The following is a 22,173-nucleotide window of genomic DNA, read 5'->3' on the forward strand; positions in this document are numbered from 1 at the left end:
GAAGCGGACGTCCGCGATTGAATCTAAAGCTATTGTAACGGGACAATTATTTACCATTGCAATTTGTAATGATATAGTTTGTTAAAATAATGAATTTTTATAATCCATATTTAACGTATACATGATAAGATTAATATTAGATACTTAACTCAAAACTTAAATGAGATTTGGTCCTTCTATACCTACACAAATAAATTTTTATAGCATAATAAATATTTATTTTTAAAAAAACATATAATATTTGATTGTTCTATATATGTATTTTAATAAAAGATAATAAAATTATTATCAATATTGTTGTTATAAATATCAGATAAATAAATAAAGCAATTCATCATGTACGTGATGTATACCACTCTTTTGTAGATTATATATATTAAGCGTATTTTCATTGGATTGATTAAATACATCTTTAAATTTTAGTTAATATCACATAAATTTATATTTTTCTATTTTATTTAAATTCAACCTCCATATTGGATTATCCATTTATTATTTCTATAATAATAAAATATTATTAATTTAATAATTAATTAAATAAATTTATTTTTATTACATTTTATAGTTCTACTAATTAAATGTTAATAATAATTATATTTTAAATGTTAAATGTTAATTATATTCTAATTAATTTAATTTATTTATTTGGAAAGATACGAATATTTTAATATGTGATGAAGTAATTATAATTAACTATATTTAGTGAAGTATTCTAGTTGAAATCTAAATTATTTAAAGATGTCCAATTTAATACAGGATTTTTTTTATATAAATTATATAAATTTTAATTATCTTTTAATTTTGATCAAGATGTTGGAGAAGTCGGTGGATAATTTTTTTTATTTTAACAGGACAATGATTTAAATGCAAGTCGGGAGTTGAATCCGATTGGGACCTCTCTGTGGGGGCGTAGATACTCGGCCCATTATTAATAAAGTAAAAATTTAATTATAAATGATTTTACGTATTAATTCGTATACATAAATTTAACTATAGATATTAGATATGCGTTTTATTTATTTAATAAGGATTAATAAATAATAAGCTTTCTCGCAAGTCATGTCCTCTTTTCTCTGCCGTATTAATTTAAAAAATAAAAACCTGTATTTATATGTAGTATATTAAAACTAGATAAACAAGAATGAGTTAATTGCAAATTGACAGAAATGGTAAATAAGGATGAGATTGTAGAAAATAAAAATATTAGAAAAGAGGAGGGAGAATGAGATATTGGAGAGACAGAGAATGAAAGATTATAAAAGCCATTTCGTTCTGTTCTGGCATCCATATAGATGCCAAAGATTTTATTCCCAAATCTGATAAGACACTTGAGGTAAACACCACAACTTTGCCAAGCTTTGAAGAACGACTACAATATAATATAATATAATATATATATATATATATAAATATATTCATTCTGCATTAAATATATAACTAGATCAAGCTTCTAGCATTAGCTGACCGACTTTACTTGGGCATGTGCGCACCTTCACCAACAAGTTACAAGACCCAGAGGAAGACAAATGCATTTACAAACTAAACTACGCGAGGCACAGCAGTAAGGTAACAGCACTACAGTTAGTTCCTCCTCGATTGTAAGTGGCCGTATTCACCAAGTACTAGAGTCACATCATACCATGGTAGCCTGCAGAATCCAAGAGTACTGCTTTGATCTGCTCCGGCAACACATCCTCTCCTTCCCCGCATTGCTGATGAACAGTGGACAAAAGTAGTCAAGTCTTTGGATGACCTTAATATGACACAGCCATGAAGATGCAAAAATTAGACGAGCTAGCTGTCAAATAACTTTCTTTTTAGTTTTTATACACCAGGGCCAGGGGGATGCCAAAAATATGTTATAAGTAATTCATGTGAAGTCCAATGCATGTGGACATCCAGTTGCACTTTGCATGAAAATCAGAAAAAAAAAAAAAAAAAAAAAAAGACTTGTCTCAGCCATGAGAGAGGGAAAAAAACCATCATTTCGGGGATTTTGTTTAGCTAAAAATGATAAACACACCATACTTTATACAACACTTTGCTCCAATACACAGGACAGAAACGTTCAGCTCCGGGGGAATAAAATCTTTCGGTCATCGATTTTTTTTCAAATATCATTTAAATATAAATATTTTAAAATCCCATTTAGTTTCTTAGTTGATATCAACTCATTTCATCTCATTTAATTATTATAACTTTCTTAAATTTTCACACAAAATATAATAAATAATTCAACTTTTTCAAATAACAAAACAATAATAATATTAAAAAATAATATTATAATAATATTTTATTCAACTTTTACCTTTCATCTCAACTCACTATCCGAACCTCACCTAAATCCTTAACTTTTTTATCTATTCATTATATAATCATTAAAAAATTTCAAACTTCTAAATAAAACACAATAAATAATTCAACTTTTTTCTATTTATAAAATAAAAATAATATTAAAAATTTAACTTTATTATATTTTATTTACCTTTTTTTCTTTCATTTTTCAAAACTCAATAAAACATTTTACCTCACTACTATTTATAAATTTCTCATCACATCTCAATATCATCCAGATGAGAAGTGAAAAAGATGCAAAACCAGCAACATAAAAAATGTTTCGCGTGCTTCATAACTCAAAAGGTGAATTGTGTAAAAACATTAAAACCTGAATTTTGGTATGAGAGAAATGGAGCATACCTCAGCTCGGAACACATCCAAAGCAAACCCATTGAAGCAACTAATTACAGCCTGCTGGATGTCCAACCCCAGGTTGTCCAGGGCCCTCATGGTGGAAAGCAAGAGACCTGGCCTGCGGGCACAAAACATGTGGATGTTGACAGCTCTTCCTTCCCTTACCCGAACTTCCACCTATAATATGCAAAACCAACTTGAAAATCAAACCAATGTCCTGAACTATCACAAGGAATGATTTGTTATGTATGAAAAACTCGATCTTTCGGCACATAAGGAGTAGAGTTTGTGTCTCGGATAAGGAAGTGCATATTATGGGGCCTACGGCATGCTCATGGGCATTCCCCAATTATGGTCTAATGAGTCTAATACGTGGTCTTTATAAATGGTGGCTTAGTCCCACCAATACATCCTAGTCTCAGTTCAAATGGCAGAAGAAGAAAGAAATCTCGCCCATCCCATACACTGATAAACATAAGCCCCAAATCCTGGACCACGCAGTGTGTATTACAAGTTGATAGACAGCATTACATTGTAAATAGGCTTTGCCCCAAGGGGAACAAACACATATCAAAGCATTTGCTGCTAAGATTTTGTTTGAATTTAGAAAAATCAAGTCCATAAAAGTTTGTTAAATGTAAAAATGTGATCACTGTGGTCTACTACAAATATGTTAGGACTCCACTTCTAAAGATTTTTTCCATGTTGGCCAAACTGAATTGATGCAAGATAGAGCTGTATAGACACCAACAAACATTTTCAGTTCATTCATGTTTACGACTCAAAATCAACAAAAATACTTGCATCCACATCCTTATGTAGGTGAGAGTTCACAGCACATTTACAAACTTACAAGCATAAAGCAATTGACTAAAAGCCTGAAAATGTCAAATTGGATGCACACTTCAAGTGAAATTTACCCTTGCATGCTGGCTTTTAGGGCTTGGCAAGGAGCCAGGACAAAGTTCTTCCTTGACACGACAGGGAAGTGTAGGTGGAGTTGGCGTTAAAGGGTGAAAGCTTGTAGAAGGTGGCAGCAAAGATCCAGGTGGGGATGACTCCAGCTCATTATGGAGATCATTGATCCTTTGCAGAAGCTCCTTTAAGTAGTCAATGGCATCCCCAAGTATCGAGGCTCTATCCATCTGTGAACAAATAAGGATATAATCTGGAGTATGAATTAACAAAGGCCGAAAAGCACCCAGATAATGACTGCCACAGAACCTCAAATGCTATGCGGTTGGAGATGATAAATCAATTCAAAAACTTAAATTAGTTTACTCCAAGTTTTCAACAGAATTTGAGATTTCCTTGTGTTATTTGGGAGAGAGGATAACAAGGGACCTCATTCTCAGCGCTTCTTGGCCAAAGACAGGATAACAGACTGTTTGACTTTAATTTATCAAAAAAAAAAAGACTTTGACTTTAACAGGCTCGTTGAGAATTCATTCCAAATAACTAAACACAGACACAAACGACATCCAGACTCCAGGTTATTATTTCTCAATGCGAAACATTGGCCATCCTATAGAAAATGAAGTCATATGATAACTACTAACCAGTACATATGATTGAAATAGAAGGCAAGGTACTCAAACGAAGCAAAGTCCAAAATTATAATACCTCTAAAATTTAAAGGACAAGATCACTTTTTACCTTGCTAATTTTGGGTACAACAGACCTAAGCATGTAGAGCCTATCATTAAGCTTCTTCCTCCGCCGTCTCTCCGCCATCAGATTCTTCGCTGGAAGCCCCTTCTTCTTTCCCTTCTGATCCCTACTAGTGACAGTACTGTTGGCATTAGAATTTCTTCCGCCATTCTTAAAATCCTCCTCCTCCTTAACGCCACCTTCGAACTCATCCGAATCGTAATTTAAACTCGAAACGTCGAGGCTCGCTTCATCAACGTCGCCCGAAACGTCACTCTTCTTCGTGCTCTGAGTCTTCAAATTATCCGTGTCTTCGCTGAATCTCGAACCCGAAACCTCCAAATTCCCTGACTTTTCAGCGCCTTGTCTAAGCGCCGCTCGCTTCTGAAACAAATTGGGTTGCGAACCCCCTTGAGGGAAGACCTCGAGCGGTCTCAAAGCCTTTCCTCTGTTCAGATACAGAGCACTGCCTGAATTATCAAACCCCTCGAAACCCATGGGGCTAAACCCGCCACCGATTCCTGCGGTGGTGTCGGATGCCGGCGGCAACCGAGTTCGTTGAAACTCGGAGGCCGAACTCAGTTTGGGAGCACCAATCTGTGGCTGAGAATCCAAGGTTGTGAAGCCCATCATGGCAGGGGAGTTCGAAGCAGCTGGGTTGAACAGGCCGAGAAGCCCGGTCTCGAGGCCCAAGTCGAATGCATCGTCAAACGGGTTGGAGCAAACGGCGTTGATAAGGGAAGAGAAGCAAGAATTGTTGGGCAAGAAGGGAGGCTGTGACTGTGAGGGGTCGAAGCTGAAAGCCTGTGACGGAGAACAGGAAGAGGACGAGTCCAGGGGCTGCAGAATAAGGTTACTGTTGTCGTTTGGGTTCGAGCAGAAGCCTATGTCTCTGACATCTTGCGGGTTTGGGAGGCCTGGGAGATGGTTATGGAGGTCCTGATAAGGTGGGTTCAGGGCGTTGTTGTTGATGTACCAGTCATTCTCAAGCATGGACTTGAAGGAAGAGAGAGGAAGAGCTAGACCCATATCGTCGTCCTTGTTGAGCTCGCCTTCATTGTTGGTTCTGGTCCAGGCTGCGTCTTCTGCTTCTTCACCTCCTCTTCCTCCTTCGATCCAAACGACACCGTTCCTAGACCTCGGTAGCATCTTTCCCTGCGTTTCTCTTTTCAAGATCGAGAGAGTCGGTGTTCGAGAGGTGGGTGAGAGGGAGAAAAGGGGCAGTGTCTTTTTCTATGGATCAGAGTTCAGAGAATCATTTTTTAGAAGAAAGAGGGTGAGATGCGAAGTTTAAACGTCATGGTATTGTGATGCTGAAAATAAACGAGTGGAGAGCGGCGTCTGCCTTTGTAGCGGGTTTTATCTAAGGTTGTCTGCTAGCTCTGACTCTATCTGCAGTAGTACTACTGCTGGCCGATGCGATCTCTCTGGTTTTTCTTTTTCTTTTTTTTTTTAGTTTGCCTCTTTCCCTCCTTAATCCGTAGGAAGGGCCATTCATGTAATCAATCTCCGATATATAACCCCAACCCTGAGAGCATTACATAATTTACATTGAATTCATCAGCCTAGTCAGATATAAAATATAATTTATTTCTTTTAAATTCAGTTGCATTGAATTAGACAGAACATAAATTGAAAATTTTGAGTTACAGTTTGGGTACTATAAAAATATTCTTTAACCTATTTTATTTCATTTCATCATTATAATTTTTTTAAATTTTTATATAAAATATTCTTTATATTTGAATTTTGAAGTGCTACTATTAACCAACTAAATGTGTTTTTTATTCTGATTTAATCCCATAACCGTATTTTTATTTTTCGCATGCGGATACCAATACAAGTAAACACGTAGTTGATATATAGTGATGGAATGAGAGCTATTGAATCTAGCAAGCAATAATTACAGGAAACAAGTAATAGATGATGAAGCCACATAAGTATGATGTGTGTAATTAGGTTGAGAAAAAAATTAGTTAAAAAATAATAATTTAAGTATCAAATTAAATTATTAATATCTATAAAGTTAGTGTAATTGTAAAATATAAAAAATATATATATTATTAAAAAATATATTATATTATAATTTTGATGAATCCAATAACTAATTTAATGTGGAGTTATGTATAATGATGTTTTGAATTTATGGAAAACATCAAATTTTCATCAAATTTTAAAGATAATTTTGATGAAGCCAATGCCAATGCTCTAAATCAAAATTGTTTGTCGTTGAATGCATTGTGTAAACAACACTATATGTGTGGTATTTATTTTAAGAAATAATTATTAGTTAATATAATTACAAGATAACTGATATTTACAGTCTTATAGTACACAAGTACCTCATAATCTCTTTGAAAAATATAAGTTATAAATACGAGATCCATATAAAAAAAAAAAAAAAATTTAATAGTGGACTCTGCTCTTTTTTAATTTTAAAATGATTGTATAATACTTACACACTCTATGACTATATATAATATTACGTTAATTATAAACACATCTCACGTACGTACTACGTGCATCGTGTGAACAATTTTAAGGGCATGCGTGATATTTTGTGGCACATCATGATTCATATTTTATAAATAAATACCTAATTATTTTTCATCTCAAGATTGTAGAAGTCTTATCTTTTAAATTTGTTTCCATTCCTAATTCTATGATTGTTGATTTGTAAAAAAAGACGGAAGAAATGACGAGGTCGTGAGTTAAATTAGATATCAATAGTAATTAACTAGATACATTGAAGTACTACTGATCAGGATCATATGCATGCATGGCTAATTAGTTACTAGGACACTGTCTTTCGGATCATGCCACAAATTGATACTGCAACATTAATAATATATATATATAGAGAGAGAGAGAGAGAGAGAGAGAGAGAGAGAGAGGTGCATGCATATATGCATGCTGTGGCGTAGAAAAGTGTACAAGTTCATTTGCACCATATATTATATTATATATATGCAAAAGTAAGACTTTGGAATAAATTTTCCAGAAGAAAACGCAAGTTTCTCGTGATTCCTTTCCATTCACCGCACCTACTTTCCAACGAAACATGAATTGAAACTCCCATCCGGCCTGCTTTTGAATTCCCTCTCCTTCAGAGACGTCAAGCCAGCCTGCTTCCCCTCTTTCTCTCTATCTCTAAACCACCAGATTCCACAAAGTTCAAGATCATTTCTGCCAACAAAGGGCGCAAGACCAAACTCATAGCCAGTAGCTTTCTTCTGTTGGTTTTCAGTCCTTTTCATCATGAATGACAAACTTGAGATCAGAGAACTTTAACTGACGGCCACAAGCGATATTTGTGTGTGTATGCAATATCGTTTTTAGAGTGATAAAGTTGCAAATTAAGTTTCGCAAAGCCGCCGAACTGGCTGCGGTTGCGTTGTCAAACTTTAAATTTACAGACAAAAGCTAGCGTTGGTGTTACGTACGTAGGTGCCCTCGGCCTTTTTTTTTTTTTTTTTTAATTATTATTAGTCATTAGTTCCATTAATCCAGATATCGTACGTAGTTACAGACCAACAACAATTAAATTAGGATATATACAATTATAATCGTGATATAAAAAAAAAGGATACAATAATCATGATACAATTAATTAAAAAAGGGCACTTTAAACACTGCTCTTTATGATCCTGATCAAACATGATTTTGCTAATTCAGACGCTGCTCTATCAATTTTTTCAAAGAATGACCAGTACCAGACGAAAAGATCAGTCTTAATTAAAAGACGACGTCACTGACGCCAAAGGCCGCATCCACCAAATAGAAATTATTGTTCTCTAGCAACGTATAACCTCTCTCTCAAACAATGCACACAATGAAAACTAGCTGCACAAGTACTACTCAAGAATGGCTCAACTCATGTTCTGATCTCCTAATTTTGACTCTTCATTATCGATCACTTTATATAGTTTCCACTCTTTCAGGCCCATCCACTATCAAAAAGCAAACGGTGTAACTCCGACGGGTCGCTTCGTCCAAAACGACAAGCGTGAGTTTACTGTTTAACATATTTGGGAAACATGCATGGTTGCATTTGATCTTTTGCTCTAATTAAAAATCCGATGTTCCAATTTTCAGGCTTTTGCCTCTTAAATCTATTCCGTCGATGAGATCTAGACAGTCAAAGTGAATAAACTAATCTCATTTGATTAAAGAAGGTATTGCGTCCAGCTTCATTCGAATATTATTAGGGCAGGTTTGGAGGGTGAGATGAGAATTTTGTGTTTTGTTTTAAAGTTTAAAATATTATGTTTTAATATTATTATTATTTTGGGATTTAAAAAATATGTATTGAGATTTGAAAAAGTTGAATTGTTTATTATATTTTATATGGAGATTTGAAAAATATATAATGATGAGATGAGATGAGATAGAAAATTTTATATTTTGTTTTTGTTACCAAACCTGCCCGCCCTAAAGAATAACAAGTTTCTGACGACAAAAGCATTAATTGAGAATCGAATCAAAGTGCCACATTTGCCAGAAGCGCGCACTACCGTTATGTGTTATGAGCGGGACATGTGTTGGATACAGAGAAAAATGTGGGATGTTTGATCAGTTTGGTCACTTATGTGGGGTTTTCTTTTAATTACCGTTAATTTATTTCCTTTTAATGTTATTGTTTTATTTACCAAGTTGATTGGGTCAGTACATGGTGGAATCGGTCTTCGGGGTCTGTTATACATTTCTTTTGGGAGTGGATGATTTCATAATGTACGTATTTAAGTTATTCAATGATCGATGAAATACATTAATATCTTTTCACACACAATTAATCTGTGATGCGGCCTGGAGGTTATTTGGTTCCTCGAATTGCCAAAATTCTCTGTTCTACATTTAATATAATTACTACGTTCATATAACATTATGAAAATAGGTAAGTGTCACATAGCACGAGAGAGATCCATATTCATCGCGCACATGATGAATCGCAACCACCACTTCAATCATGCGCGCGATGACAACGCTAACACCGGATGGAAAAGAAATAGCATGCTTTCTAGAACCCAAATTAGAAAGATATATAGCATACAATTTAATGGTAAACATACATGACTCATTAGAATATGACAAAACTAGACACCGACCTATATATATATAAATAAGACAATAACAAACATAATTGTAGATTTATATAATGAGTTGAAATTTAAATCTTAATTTGTATTGCACTTGTTTATTTAGGAATAAGAATTATATATAGGTATATTTTTACGCAGTTTTTCGTTAAAAATAGTAGTGTTTTTATTGAAATTAGTTTGCAGCTTCTCAATGTAAGTGCACATAAGGTATTCGGTGAAATGCCCGAATAAAATTTTAAGAATCAAAACATAAGAGCACTCCCAATGGATGCTCTATAATACATTTTTCTTTAAACTATGAAGAAATTTATTCAAAAATGACCTACAATGAATGTTGTATTTCATCTTCATTTTTCATTTTTCTATGGTGATCCCGCTACATTTAGAGGGAACTGTTCACTCATGTAAAACATTTTTAATTTATTTCTCTCTTCCCGTCTGATTTTTTCCATTTCTTCAAAATATTTTATCTTCATTTCAAACCCCTCCTCTCTCTCGCGGCAATGACTCTGGATTTCTCTCAAATAACACCCCTAGATACCGAGTTTTGCTCAAATAATGATTTTTAGCTTCTAGGTTCCTTTCGAATAACAATTTCATATCTTCAAATGAACTATTTTCCAAACGTAGACAAAATATCTTCTTTGTTATTTTTTAAATTAATTTATATTTTGATTTAGCTTATAAATTTGAATTAATTTAACATAGAACATAATTATATGATATTGTATATAAGAAGATATTGCAAATATAAAAAGATATGAGGATATCATTGGTAGGTCGATAAAATATTTGAAATAAATAAAAAATATTAAAAAATATAATATTTAAATGATATAAATAAAAAAATAGATAAGTTAATGTATGATATATCATAAAAGTCTGTATGTGAAATAGAAAAAGTGAGTTTTGATGATGTATTTTAAAGGATATGATGAAAATCCATTGACAATGCTCCAAGTGTAATTTCTGATTTGTTGATTTTGAAGGGAAACCATATTTTGTATGTTAAAAGTTATTTTACAGCACTTCATTTATAAAACGTGTTAGAATTGGAACTTCTGAATGATTTAGGTCTGGTTTGGATAGCAAGAGTCTTTCATTTCATTACATCTCATCTCACATCATCTCATCTTAATATCCAAAAATATAAACAAAAATATTTTTCAATTTTAAATTTTTAACTTTGTCGTGTAATCATTATTAAATCATTACAATTTCCTCAAACTTCAAAAAAAAAAAAAAAAACGATTCAACTTTTTCAAATTTCAGAATAAAAATTAACTTTATAATATTTTTATTCAATTTTTTCTCTTACATGTTTCAAAACTCTATAAAACATCTTAATTTAAACTATTTTACTATTATTCATAAATAATTTTATTGTTATTCACAGATCATCTCATCTTATCTCAGTATCCAGGCCTTAGATGACTAACATTGTGATTGAAAATGAATTGTTTAATTGCATTTTTATTTTTTAAAATTTATCTATATATTGTTCAACATAAACTGTGCTCATGGTGTACATGTTAAAATTAATATTGCTAATATTTATACATGACACGTCAAAACCGACATTGATCGTACATTAAATTTCTACCATTTTTTTTTTATACACATTTTTTATCTATAAAGAAATTAAAACCAAACCCAATGTGAAGGATAAAGGTTAGTGTATATAAAAGCTCTCTTATATGTAATGTAGGTAGGCAAGTTGGCAAAAACAAATTTGGGTCACTTGCAATGTTTTTAATTTCGTACCATACCAATTGGTACGGTTGAAGTTTTTCATACCAGTCCAATAGTCAGTACAGATATTATGTGTTTCGTACCGATTCAAATACTAGTCGTATCGGTCAATATTTCGGCATGTATTTCGACTTTTAATTTTTAATTTTTTTAAACTACAATATTATTTTTTGACCCTCAATTCAAATTAGACTATTTATAATTTATATATATATGTATTTATATATAATTTATTTATATATAGACTATTATTTTATAATATAATTTGTATATATTTATATATATAATTTATTTATATATCGATTATCTCGAAATGATATACAAAATGGTATCGATATCGAAATATTTCATTTTAATGCCTTAACTGGTACGACATTCAGTACCATATTCTAAACATTAATCACTTGTGTTTATGTATAGCGGGGGTAAGCTAGTCATTAATTTAGCGTACGTTGCACTCGTGATCCAAATTAAAATGTAGCTATTTTTTTTTTTTTTAATTTTTGTACTGACTACTGGATCACTTCTTATTTATTTATACTTCTCTCCCAATCAATTAAAATATAAATTAATCGTACAACAGCTCTACTGATTCAAATTAGGACACACCATATTTTTCCTTTAGTTCACGTTGGGCTAGACATCCAGAAATCCGGGACATATCTCTCATCTCATTTCACTTCTCTTGATATGGATACTGTAGGAGTATTATATGGAAATTTTAAATTGTAAGATTAATTTTAATATAAAATAAATTTAATATATTATATTAATTTATAAATTTATAAATCTTTTTATACAGTAGCTTTTTTTTATGAAGTAGTTAAGGGTACCGTGATTACCATTATTTTTTGGTAGTGCCGAATTTAAAATATGAAGAGATGCATATAAATTAAATTTTATAATATTTATAAGAATTTTGCTATACATCAGTCACTATTTAATATCACATTTTACATTTAAGAATTTTTTCTTTTTTTTTTCATAAGATGTGGTGTGTGAGATAATAAATAGTAACCGATGGAAAAATTAATTATATTTATAATTATTCAAATAAATTTTTATAGACAACAGTAAAATTTAAAAACGACACCTACAATTTAAAAAGAATATAGAATGCACAAGTGTCGTACAATCGTTTTAAAAAAAATGAATTACTATTTAAAAATTATTTTTTTTCATGTAAATCTCATATTTATTCATTTTTTCTAAAATAATTATATGATACTTGCGCATTTCACAATTATAAATATCATTTATTTCTTAAAATATATATATATATATTTATACTAGGTTAGGAGCAAGTGCACGTATGCCTTGTAGGGTGAAACAATTTTTTACAAAATACTTAAGTGTTCACCATATAGTAAACAAGGTATAATTCTCTACATGTGATACAGAATTCCATTCAGGAAAGGAAAATCAATTTCAAAGAGTAACCGATAAGAAAGTCCTACCAGCACTTATTTATTAAAAAAAAAAAAAAAAATCCCACCAGCACTTTAAGTTCAACAAAAATTTATGTATTTTAAATTAAAACAATCATCTTATGACAGGAAGGTCATTATGATCTAACAACATAGTACCTCTTCAACTAATTTTACACTAATAATTCGAAACATATCTATTTGATCATGGCCAACAACAATAGTCATAAATGCAAAGCTCTAAGATTCACAACCAGGTCCAGAACTCCCACTTTGACCCCACCTCCTACAACGACTTCTTGGAGTAAATGCTCCCCCATCATCCCTCCTCCTTCTTGTTCCTAGTCCGTCCTCAACCTCACTAGGGCTCTCGTCAATTCCTCATTTTCGAGTAATTAAGGAGGAAGAACATATTTCTACATTAAAATTAAAATTCAATAGCAAGAGAAGGATCATGTAAACACGAAAATTAAAATAGAGCATACAAAATTGAAACAAATAGCAACAAAAATTGTAACAGACAAAAGCAAGTTATTTTCTCTCTCATATTCTTCAAGTTTTCAACTAATTTTACACTGATAATTTGAAACATATCTATTTAATCATGGCCAACAACAATAGTCATAGATGCACAACTTTGAGATTCACAACCAGGTCCAGAACTCCCACTTCGTCCCCACCTCCCACGATTACTTCTTGGAGTAAATGCTCTCCATCATCCCTCCTCCTTCCTGTTCCTAGTCCGTCCTCAACTTCACTAGGACTCCTGCCAATTCCTCATTTTCTAGTAATTAAGGAGGAAGAAAATACTTCTACATTAAAATTAAAATTCAAGACTAAAAGAATGATCATGTAAACATGAAAATTAAAACAAAGCATAAAATTTTGAAACAGACAGCAACAAAAATTATAACAGACAAAAGCAAGTTATTTTCTCTCTCAAATTTTTCAAGTTTTCAACCATTTTCCCTTGATTTCTTAATGAATTATGGCTATAAAACATCCAGAAATGATTGCTAATGGATGCAACAGCACCAAGTCTTTAGGAGTGTTGGAGTACTATCATTACTTCAAATCTAATAAATCAATTATAGTCAAGTAGATCTTTAAAAGAGAAAAGAACAAAATCAAATACTGTCTGAACCATTCACAACTAAAAAAGAGTTTATATATTATTATCCATGTATGCATTTCACCCCTTTATAGGTGACAGAAAGTTAAATACATACCAGTTACATAACTTGAATATAGATATCGATGAAGAAAATCCAATATAATACAACACCAAGATGTATATATCCTATTTGATGCAAGGAATTTAGGTATGCCAATTAGATGTTCAATTAGATGTTGATGAAGAAAATTCAGCATAATACAACACCAAAGGGAACACATTAGATATACATTGTCTACTAATATCCTTATATATCTATTTACAAGCATAGCTGTCAACCTAATCTCAAGTTATTTGTTTTATTTACATAAAGACTACAATTTTATCAAACATATGATGTTTCTAATTGCAATCCCCAACCAAAAGTGTGGGCAAACCCAGCATAAGATCTAAATATCAATTCGAAAACTTGAAAATTCAAAAAACAGAACAAGCACTCATGTAAACAAGATACTTTATTCAAGCACAAATGACTATATATCAAAAATTCAAAAAACAAAAATACATCTAAAGTCATGCACATGATTTTCACATATAGAAAACAAAACTAAATAAATATACAACCATGTTTTGTGATATCCAGCAAACACTTACATTAGAATCGACCTTAACTTGAGTGTCTAACTTTGATCTCTAATTTTGCAAATCCTAATTAGCTAAAAAAAATAAAAATAAAAATAAAAAGCGATCCGCAGTTAGAACTGAAATGTATGAAACAAAATTGAAGATATTAACAATCATTATTCACACTAAAGTTACATGTTTCAATTCTATTAATCAGCTTGGCTCTTGGTTCATTTAATTCCTGAGAACCAAAAAATAACTGTTATTAGCAAGCTACAACTGTTTGAAGACCCTGTTTGGCTGCAGAGAATATCGATAACACAGATAATAAAAACAACAATTAGAAATGCCCGAGAACAAAGGAAATTAGAAAAATGTAATTTCTGTAAATACAGAAACAAGAGCAATTACAAAAATTCTTCATTAGAGAACAATACACCTAGATTTAAAAAAGAAAAAAATCAACCTCTCCGATTTGAGTAGGAAGATTTCTAAGATTTCAAAATTTATACAAAATCACTAAAACACTATATCCATATACACGGAAACCAAACAAGAACAAAACCAGAAACAAGAACACCCTCTGTGCATTGCTGTTACTGCTTCTTCCATCGTTCATTTGTATTTCCCTTAGCCCAGATTACATCACAAGGTACTGACTGTTAACATATACACGATCTGAACAAGAAAAAAAAACTTCAAATCTCAAAGAATCTTACATTCAGATTAAAAAAAAATAAATATAAAAAAAACCTCAAATCAAAAGAAAAAAATAAAAAAAACTCCACCTTTCCCATGAAGAACAATCGTGTTCTTCGTTGGCTGACCTAGACTGCAGTTTTCTTCATTTTCTTTGAGACCAAACACGGGAAATGTCTGTAGAAATGAGATTTGAGAGACATGGTTGAAGAATCGTGAGGACAGAGAGAGAGAGACCTCTGGTTTTCGACAAAAAATAGATTACAAAAGAGAGAGGTGTGAGAGAGTGAGTTTGAGAGAGAGAGAGAGAGAGAGAGAGACGTTGTGGCTAGGTCTCACGGCTTCAATGGTTTGGGAGATTGCGTTTGGCGGTGTTGCTGCTGTGGGTGGCTACATTGGTGGCTGGAGGAGATGCACGACATTGCTAGCGGCTACCGAAAGTGAGAGAGAATAAGTATGAGTGTGTGAGGGTTAGAGAAGCAGATGAAGGTTGAAGGTTAGAGAGAATCGGCAAAAAACAGAGAGAGCTGAGAGAAAGTAGATCTGAAGAAAGAGAATATATAGAGGACTGAGAGAGAGGGAGAGAGTGGGAGGGAGAGATCTTTCAAGAGAATGGAATCAAGAATTTCCGTTTGATAGTCATTAAAACAAGAATTTATGTCTTTAGCGGTTTGATAACCTCTTATATAACATAGATATATATTTATATAGGGTCATAAACACACTCCCTCGCTAATGACCATCTACATTTCCGTTGAAAACCCACGTGTCAATTCGATCTCACACAGTAGTGCTCTTCCTCCTCCTCAAAACCCTAGCTGCGCTAACAGCTACCGCATTCTATTCAAGACCCACATTTTTCCATGTAAAAAATAAAATAAAATAAAATACAATTTCAGCATTTTCTTTACAATGCTTTACATTTCTAACACCAGCTATTTAGATCCAAACTTGACCGCGCGTTTGGGATCTCTACGGTTTCTGCATTGACAACACAATATCCTTTAGCCCCTCCTGTAATGGGCTCCACCCACTCCGTACCTGCAGTCGAAGATGAAGATGATGAAGACCAAGAAGAAGATGATGATAATGGCGAACCTGATAGGCGACATATGGATAAACGCCTGGTGAAGAAGCTTCTCGAACAGGAGCCCGAGATGCTCCCCTGCCACGCGTCCGCATCCCCGCTTTCCCCACAGCTCTCTTCCCTCGGGACCCCGCGGATCGGGCCTTCCATCAAGGTGTGGGACCCGTACAATGTTCTGGCTCCACCCCCTCCTCTCCCGCCTCCTCCTCCGGTGTTCTCCGCCTCGGATGCCATCCTCGAAGACGATCGGACTGTCGTGGAGGTGTTTCTGATCAGCCATGGAGAGTGCGAGCTGAACCTAAGCCCCGATTTGGTGGGTGGGAGGTGCCCCGAGGCATCGCTGACGGCGACTGGGAAACGGCAGGCTAGGGCCTTGGCGGTGTTCTTGAACTCTCAAAGGGTGAGGTTCCACGCTGTTTATTCTTCGCCGTTGAATCGGTCTCGGTCAATGGCGGTTTCGGTCTGTCAAGTAAGTTCAAATTATGCCTTCATTTATCCATGTAAACCAACAGTTTTACTCTGGTTTTTGGATCACTCATGGAAAGATTATCAACTGGTCTAAAACTTTGCGAAATGGATGACATTAAGGTTCGTAAAAGTTTTCTTTGTTAGTTTAAATTTAAAGCATTTGTTGAACTGTAAGAAATTGTGAGCACGATAAGTTTGGTTACATTTGAGAATGTGCTGTAGACTATTACTTAGACAAGGTTAAAACTAACTTCAATTATTAGATGTAGATGTAAGCTTATGCACCGAAAATTAGTTCCCTTTAACCTCTCTCTCTCTCTCTCTCTCTCAATTTATGAAACTTTCATAAATATTGAACTCACTCGAGGGGCTTGATAGAATTTTTCTTCCTTTCGCTAGTTTAGTAGTGATTTCTATGTACTTTTTAAAATCTGTATTGCTCATAAAAAAATCACTTTGTAGTTGCAGAAGTTGAAAAGGGAGAAGGGAGGGGCTCCATGTTATTTGCATGGCTTTTCATGTAACGTCATTCAATTTAATGATGACTCGTTGGATCTTATTAAAAAGCATTTCATTGTGAGACATGGCACTAAATGGAGTGTAGTGTTGGACTAGGACGAATAGAAGATGCTCAGCTCGGCTTCTAATAAACACTGTTTGGTATGACTTGTGTACACAAAAGCTTGTACCAACTCCTTTTTACTTGACTATGTGTTTGAGATGAATTCCCTCTAATGATTAAACAACCCATCTGAGGTTATAGTTTACATTTCCTCGTGTGGCATTTGGTGCTATTTAGATGTTAATCTCATCCCAAGTCAACACTGCTTATAAAGAGCTGCTATATCATGAGACTAGTATGTTGTTTCTAAATCACCAAGGAGACCACCTGAAATTTTTCCAGTAGTTTCTGGTATATGTTTTTATGACGAATAGAACCTTTAACTGTCTGGCCCTAATTTACTTATAAAAAAAAAAAAAACTGTCTGGCCCTAATTGCAGGAGTATTCAGATTTTAAAATAACGTTGATAAGAATTTGACAGTTCAAAATTCATTGATTGTAAAGGTCAATGCATGGATCATTTCTAATTACATTGTGAGTTGACTAGGGTGTTATGGTATGAAGTGTTTAATAGAAGTGGCATGGCTTGGGTGATGCCTAGGAGGGTGGTGGGTCTTTTTATTTGCTGGAGAGGTTTAAGGGGTAATTTGCAAATTGCTGCTGTTTGGAATATGATCCCTTTATATGCCTAATGTGGTGTGTTTGGGATGAGAGGAATGGTCAATGCTTTGAAGAAAAGGATTGCTCGGTGGATGAACTTAGACGTTTTTTCTTTAATACTTTATTTCAATGGGCTTCGACTATTGTGTCTAATGGAACTAGAATCCACGATTTCCTTGTTTCCTTTTCTAGTTCCTGACTTGTAACTAGGTTCAGTTTTTGTATGCTTCCAGTGTACTTGGCTTTGCCTTGCTACTTGTCTCAATAAAATTTCTTATTCACAAAAAACAAAAGGTCAAAATCTGACCTTGAGATATACGTACCCTGTATCTCCCATTCATGGTGTTCTGTGCCATTGTTTATTAAGAAAATAGTTTCAGTTCAAAGTGAGAGAGCCATAAGAGCATAAAAAGGTTCATGATGCACTAGCTGATTATGATGATGATTGCCTATTCAGATGTAGATTCTTGTTTGAAAATAGTAAGATTCTTGTTTGAAAATATTAACCGGTCATATTTTTCTTACCCTAGATCTTAAATCTATTCTCTACGAAGATTTTTTGATTTTGTCCAAGGACTAAAGCCAAAGCCATTTATAAAAAAGAGCCATGTTGAGATGCTTAGAACGTATCATGGTAAAAAATATTAAGACAGGATATGAAAATTGATGGCAAAGGTGCATAAAAATAACCTGTGTCTCATTAGTTAGATATATTGGAGCAGAACGGATGCGGTGAAATTTTATAGAGTATTGGGTGATCATAATACCGGTGAAGTTCAAGGGAGTGATGAACATAGTGCCGTAAAGGCAGTTATGGCGTGTGGTGTTTCATGCTAGGCAGTTGAGCAACTTGTTGTAGGGTGTAGCTGTAAGGAGGATGTTGAGGTGAATAAGAGCCAAGAACGCACCTATAAAAAAAAAAAAAGAGCCATGAACAAATAAATAGAATATGAAATGAATGCATTTGTTGAGAAAGGTGGATATAATATGTTGGAATATGTCTGAAATTTAAGTTCATTCACTAAGCTATTTCGTGCAACTAGTAAGGAATGATTTTGAAAATACTGATATGGTGTGGTTGAAGTAAAAGAGAATGTGGTTAAAGGCAGCAATGGAAGAGAGTAGCAAAGTTTATGGCATTGGATGAAGCTAAATGGCAGGCTAAGATCTATATAGCCAACTTCAAGTAGTTGAGGTTTAAGGCATCATGGAGTTAGTCAATCGTTAATAGGATGAATCTATCACTGATTTATATATCATTCAGAATTACAGTCGTTTTTAGAATAATTTCTATTCTACTTTCTTGTTTATGATTATGCAATGGTACGACTCTTAACTGCCACTTTCTTCCTACGTATACTTTCTGTGTAGGGTAACAGTCTAATTATGACTTACTAAAATTCTTATCTTATTTAAAAATAAAAATACTAATTTCTTATTTATTTAACATCAATTATATGAGATAAACTAACTTATCAAAAAAAAAAATTATATGAGATAAACTAGGATATTTGTTGTATGATCTGGATAACTTGAGTTTTAAGTATCTTTTATTTTTCCTGCATCTTTATTTTCAATCCAACAATTTGCCTATTGTTTCAATCATGCAGGAAATGAATTTTGCAGAGGAACAGATACAATCCTCAGATGCATTGGTGGAGATGAGTCAGGGGCACTGGGAGGGCTGCCTTCGGTCAGAAATATACACACCTGAAACTTTGGACCTCATTGACAGATTTCAGCCTGATTTCTCTGCACCATCCGGAGAATCACTTCGGCAAGTAGAATTCCGGATGGTTGAATTCCTAAATGGGAGAGTCCTGGAATTGCGTGAAAAGTTGAGATCAGGTTTTTCCATGCACCATCATAATGAGAGTCAAGGGTTTTCACACCACATGTCTCAAACTCCGACCAATTCGATTCATGACCGAGATGGGCCTTCCCTCCCACCACCCCACTGGGATTTGCTTAACAGGCACCGGCAAGGGCTTTCAAAGAAGAAGTCTGGTAAGAGCAGGCTACAATTTGTAACAACCGGAGATCATGAGGCTGAGGACGAAATATCCCCTCAGGATGTCAGTCACCAAAGTTCCCTACAAGATTCAAATGACCGGACCTCCTCATCCTGTATCGCGTATTGCATGGGTGTTTTCACTCATTCAGTGCCAATTAAGTGTCTCCTCACAGGCCTCCTTGGGTGCAGCCCAATAATGTCACCTAAGATATGCATAGAAGATTCTTCTGTGTCAGTGTTGCAGCACTCACGGAAAGCCGGTTGGCAGATAAAAAGGTTGAATGACACTGCGCATCTTAGGCTTCTTTAGTTGGAGAATTTTGCTTGCAATGGAATTTTCTGATGGTAAAATTGATGTGTTAATTAATTATTGGCCAAATTCCTGCATTATTATGATTTATGGACTGAACTTGTATGTTCATGATTCCGCATGACTTGGCTCATCTTGTAATCTTCAATATATTTATATCTTGATTCAACTCCAATAGAACTTTTCTTGTATAATTGTCGAGTGAGATGTCATGGAATTTCTTTTATTGGCGTTTCAGAATTAAGTAAATCTGGGTGAACTTTTCTCATTTTTCTGATAAATGCAATACCGCCGGAGCTATGTTCTGGAAATAGCTTATTATGGGGTCTAGAATTTCCTATCGGACTCCTGGTCATAAGCTTGTTGGAATTCGGCTTGGAAGTTAAGATTAATCGCCATTCCATTCCAAGGATGTCTAAACACCTTGGAAATTGATAAATAAATACTCAAACCTCTCCCACAACCATCCAACTTTGAGGAGTACCCCTTTTTTTTTTACCCCAAAATCTGAAGTTAGATAAAATGATCCTAATCATGGCTACTTAACCAGTAATAGTGGGTAGTACCGAAAACAGCTGGATCACATGGGCTAGGGTACGTTGCTGAATCATGATGACCCCTTTTGTCTAATATTCCATACCTAAGAGCATGTGAAAAGGCCACTATTTTCTGAAGGCATTATCCCATCCCCTGTATCGATTCATTCCTCCTTCGACCACGTACTATAATAGAATTTGTCCTGCTCCTAACAGCACCAGACAAAATCGAGAGAAACCAAAAACAAAAGTAAGAAAACACAGCAGAAGTTAACCCGTCACTATCCATCCCGTGACATGCACAAAATTAAGTTAATTAACAGTCACTAGGACGCAAAGGAGCAGCACTTATCCACATCCTTACCACTATATATTTTTATCTGCCTTGGTTTTTTTTTGGTCTAAAATCCTCAACTTCCATGGCTACTATCACCAACTTCTGTGCTGCTCTGTCTGTCGCCATCATCTTTGCCATTTCAAATGCTCCAAGTTCGACAAGCGAGCCTACAATTTCAGCTTCTCCATCTGTTCTACCGTATGTAACGGCACCCAATATGTCCTCATTTTTCCCTTCTCCGAGTGCTCAAGGGCCTCCAAATTCTGCCACTCCACCTAATTCAGAGACACTTGCGCCAGTACCAAGCTCAGGCGAGTTTGTGGGGAAAAGCTCCTCCGATTCTACTAGGCTTGACAGCGGCACCTTCATTTCAGGTTTTGGGCTTGTTAGTATGTTCGTGACAAGACTAATCTTTGTCGTTTAAGCATATAACTTATGTATTTTCATTTTGAGATATACAGGGCTTGTGATTTGTTATTACCTCGTTTTTCCTCTACTAGTCATTTAGATGGGTTTTAGGCTCCCTTTTTCTTGGATTATTTATCCCCCAAAAAGCTCCTCATTTTTATCCACCCTAGATATGTTAAACCATTTTTGTTTTTTTTTTTAATCTAGTCGAATATAAATATAAAATGGGACGTGATCAAGTCATATAGGACATGCGTCTATATCTGTGAATATATATATATATATATATATATATTTATGGGTAAATAAGATTTTATTGATCATAAAGATAGGTAAAAGCCCAAGTTCACAGATCATGTACAAAAGCAATGCCTAGGAGTGATGTTCTAGTAATACAAGAAATTCATGAATGTTCCAGCCATTAAAATCAATTACGATAGACTATTGGAACAAAGTGTTGAAAAAGAAAGTTTTAAGTTTATCTGCTCACAATCTTCAAAACTCTCTTGTTCCTCACCCTCCAAAGACACCATCATAATCAAATTGAAAGCATTTTCCAAATTGCGACAATCTGAAATGTGCCTTGTAGTGCTCTCTATGAAGCTAAGAGGTTGACCACCCTTCTTGGCACTATCCAAACTACCCTCGCCCTAGAAAAAAGTCATTCCACAAAGTTGCAGCAATCTTACAATATATTAGTAGATCATCAATGGATTCTCCACTCTTTTCATACA

The 22,173-nt window shown here is 34.1% G+C and overlaps 2 protein-coding genes and 1 long non-coding RNA gene across 4 annotated transcripts; 1 reads left to right on the forward strand and 2 right to left on the reverse strand.

Moving 5' to 3' along the window:
* Window positions 1-1,377: 1,377 nt before the first annotated feature.
* On the reverse strand, window positions 1,378-5,769 carry LOC109001301 (transcription factor ICE1-like). Of its 2 annotated transcripts, none has more exons than XM_018978523.2 (4): window positions 4,348-5,769; window positions 3,612-3,836; window positions 2,698-2,868; window positions 1,378-1,753 (listed from the first exon to the last, which is right to left on the reverse strand). In XM_018978523.2, the coding sequence occupies exons 1-4, from the start codon at window positions 5,488-5,490 to the stop codon at window positions 1,634-1,636; spliced, it is 1,659 nt and encodes a 552-aa protein (XP_018834068.1). In that variant the 5' UTR covers window positions 5,491-5,769; the 3' UTR covers window positions 1,378-1,633. The 2 variants fall into 2 exon arrangements, with proteins under 2 accessions (XP_018834068.1, XP_018834069.1); XM_018978524.2 differs by having other exon boundaries at window positions 1,378-1,712; window positions 4,348-5,764.
* A 9,135-nt stretch (window positions 5,770-14,904) lies between these two features.
* On the reverse strand, window positions 14,905-15,771 carry LOC109001276. The gene is made up of 3 exons (XR_004802171.1): window positions 15,378-15,771; window positions 15,146-15,233; window positions 14,905-15,035 (listed from the first exon to the last, which is right to left on the reverse strand). It is a non-coding gene; the product is annotated as an uncharacterized LOC109001276 (long non-coding RNA).
* A 25-nt stretch (window positions 15,772-15,796) lies between these two features.
* On the forward strand, window positions 15,797-20,402 carry LOC109001302. The gene is made up of 2 exons (XM_018978525.2): window positions 15,797-16,612; window positions 19,445-20,402. Exons 1-2 carry the CDS (start codon window positions 16,076-16,078, stop codon window positions 20,156-20,158), a joined length of 1,251 nt encoding a protein of 416 aa, XP_018834070.1. The 5' UTR covers window positions 15,797-16,075; the 3' UTR covers window positions 20,159-20,402.
* The last annotated feature ends 1,771 nt before the right edge of the window (window positions 20,403-22,173 follow it).

The sequence above is a fragment of the Juglans regia genome, chromosome 1 (genome assembly GCF_001411555.2).
Source record: "Juglans regia cultivar Chandler chromosome 1, Walnut 2.0, whole genome shotgun sequence".
In the NCBI taxonomy this organism is placed as follows: domain Eukaryota; kingdom Viridiplantae; phylum Streptophyta; class Magnoliopsida; order Fagales; family Juglandaceae; genus Juglans; species Juglans regia.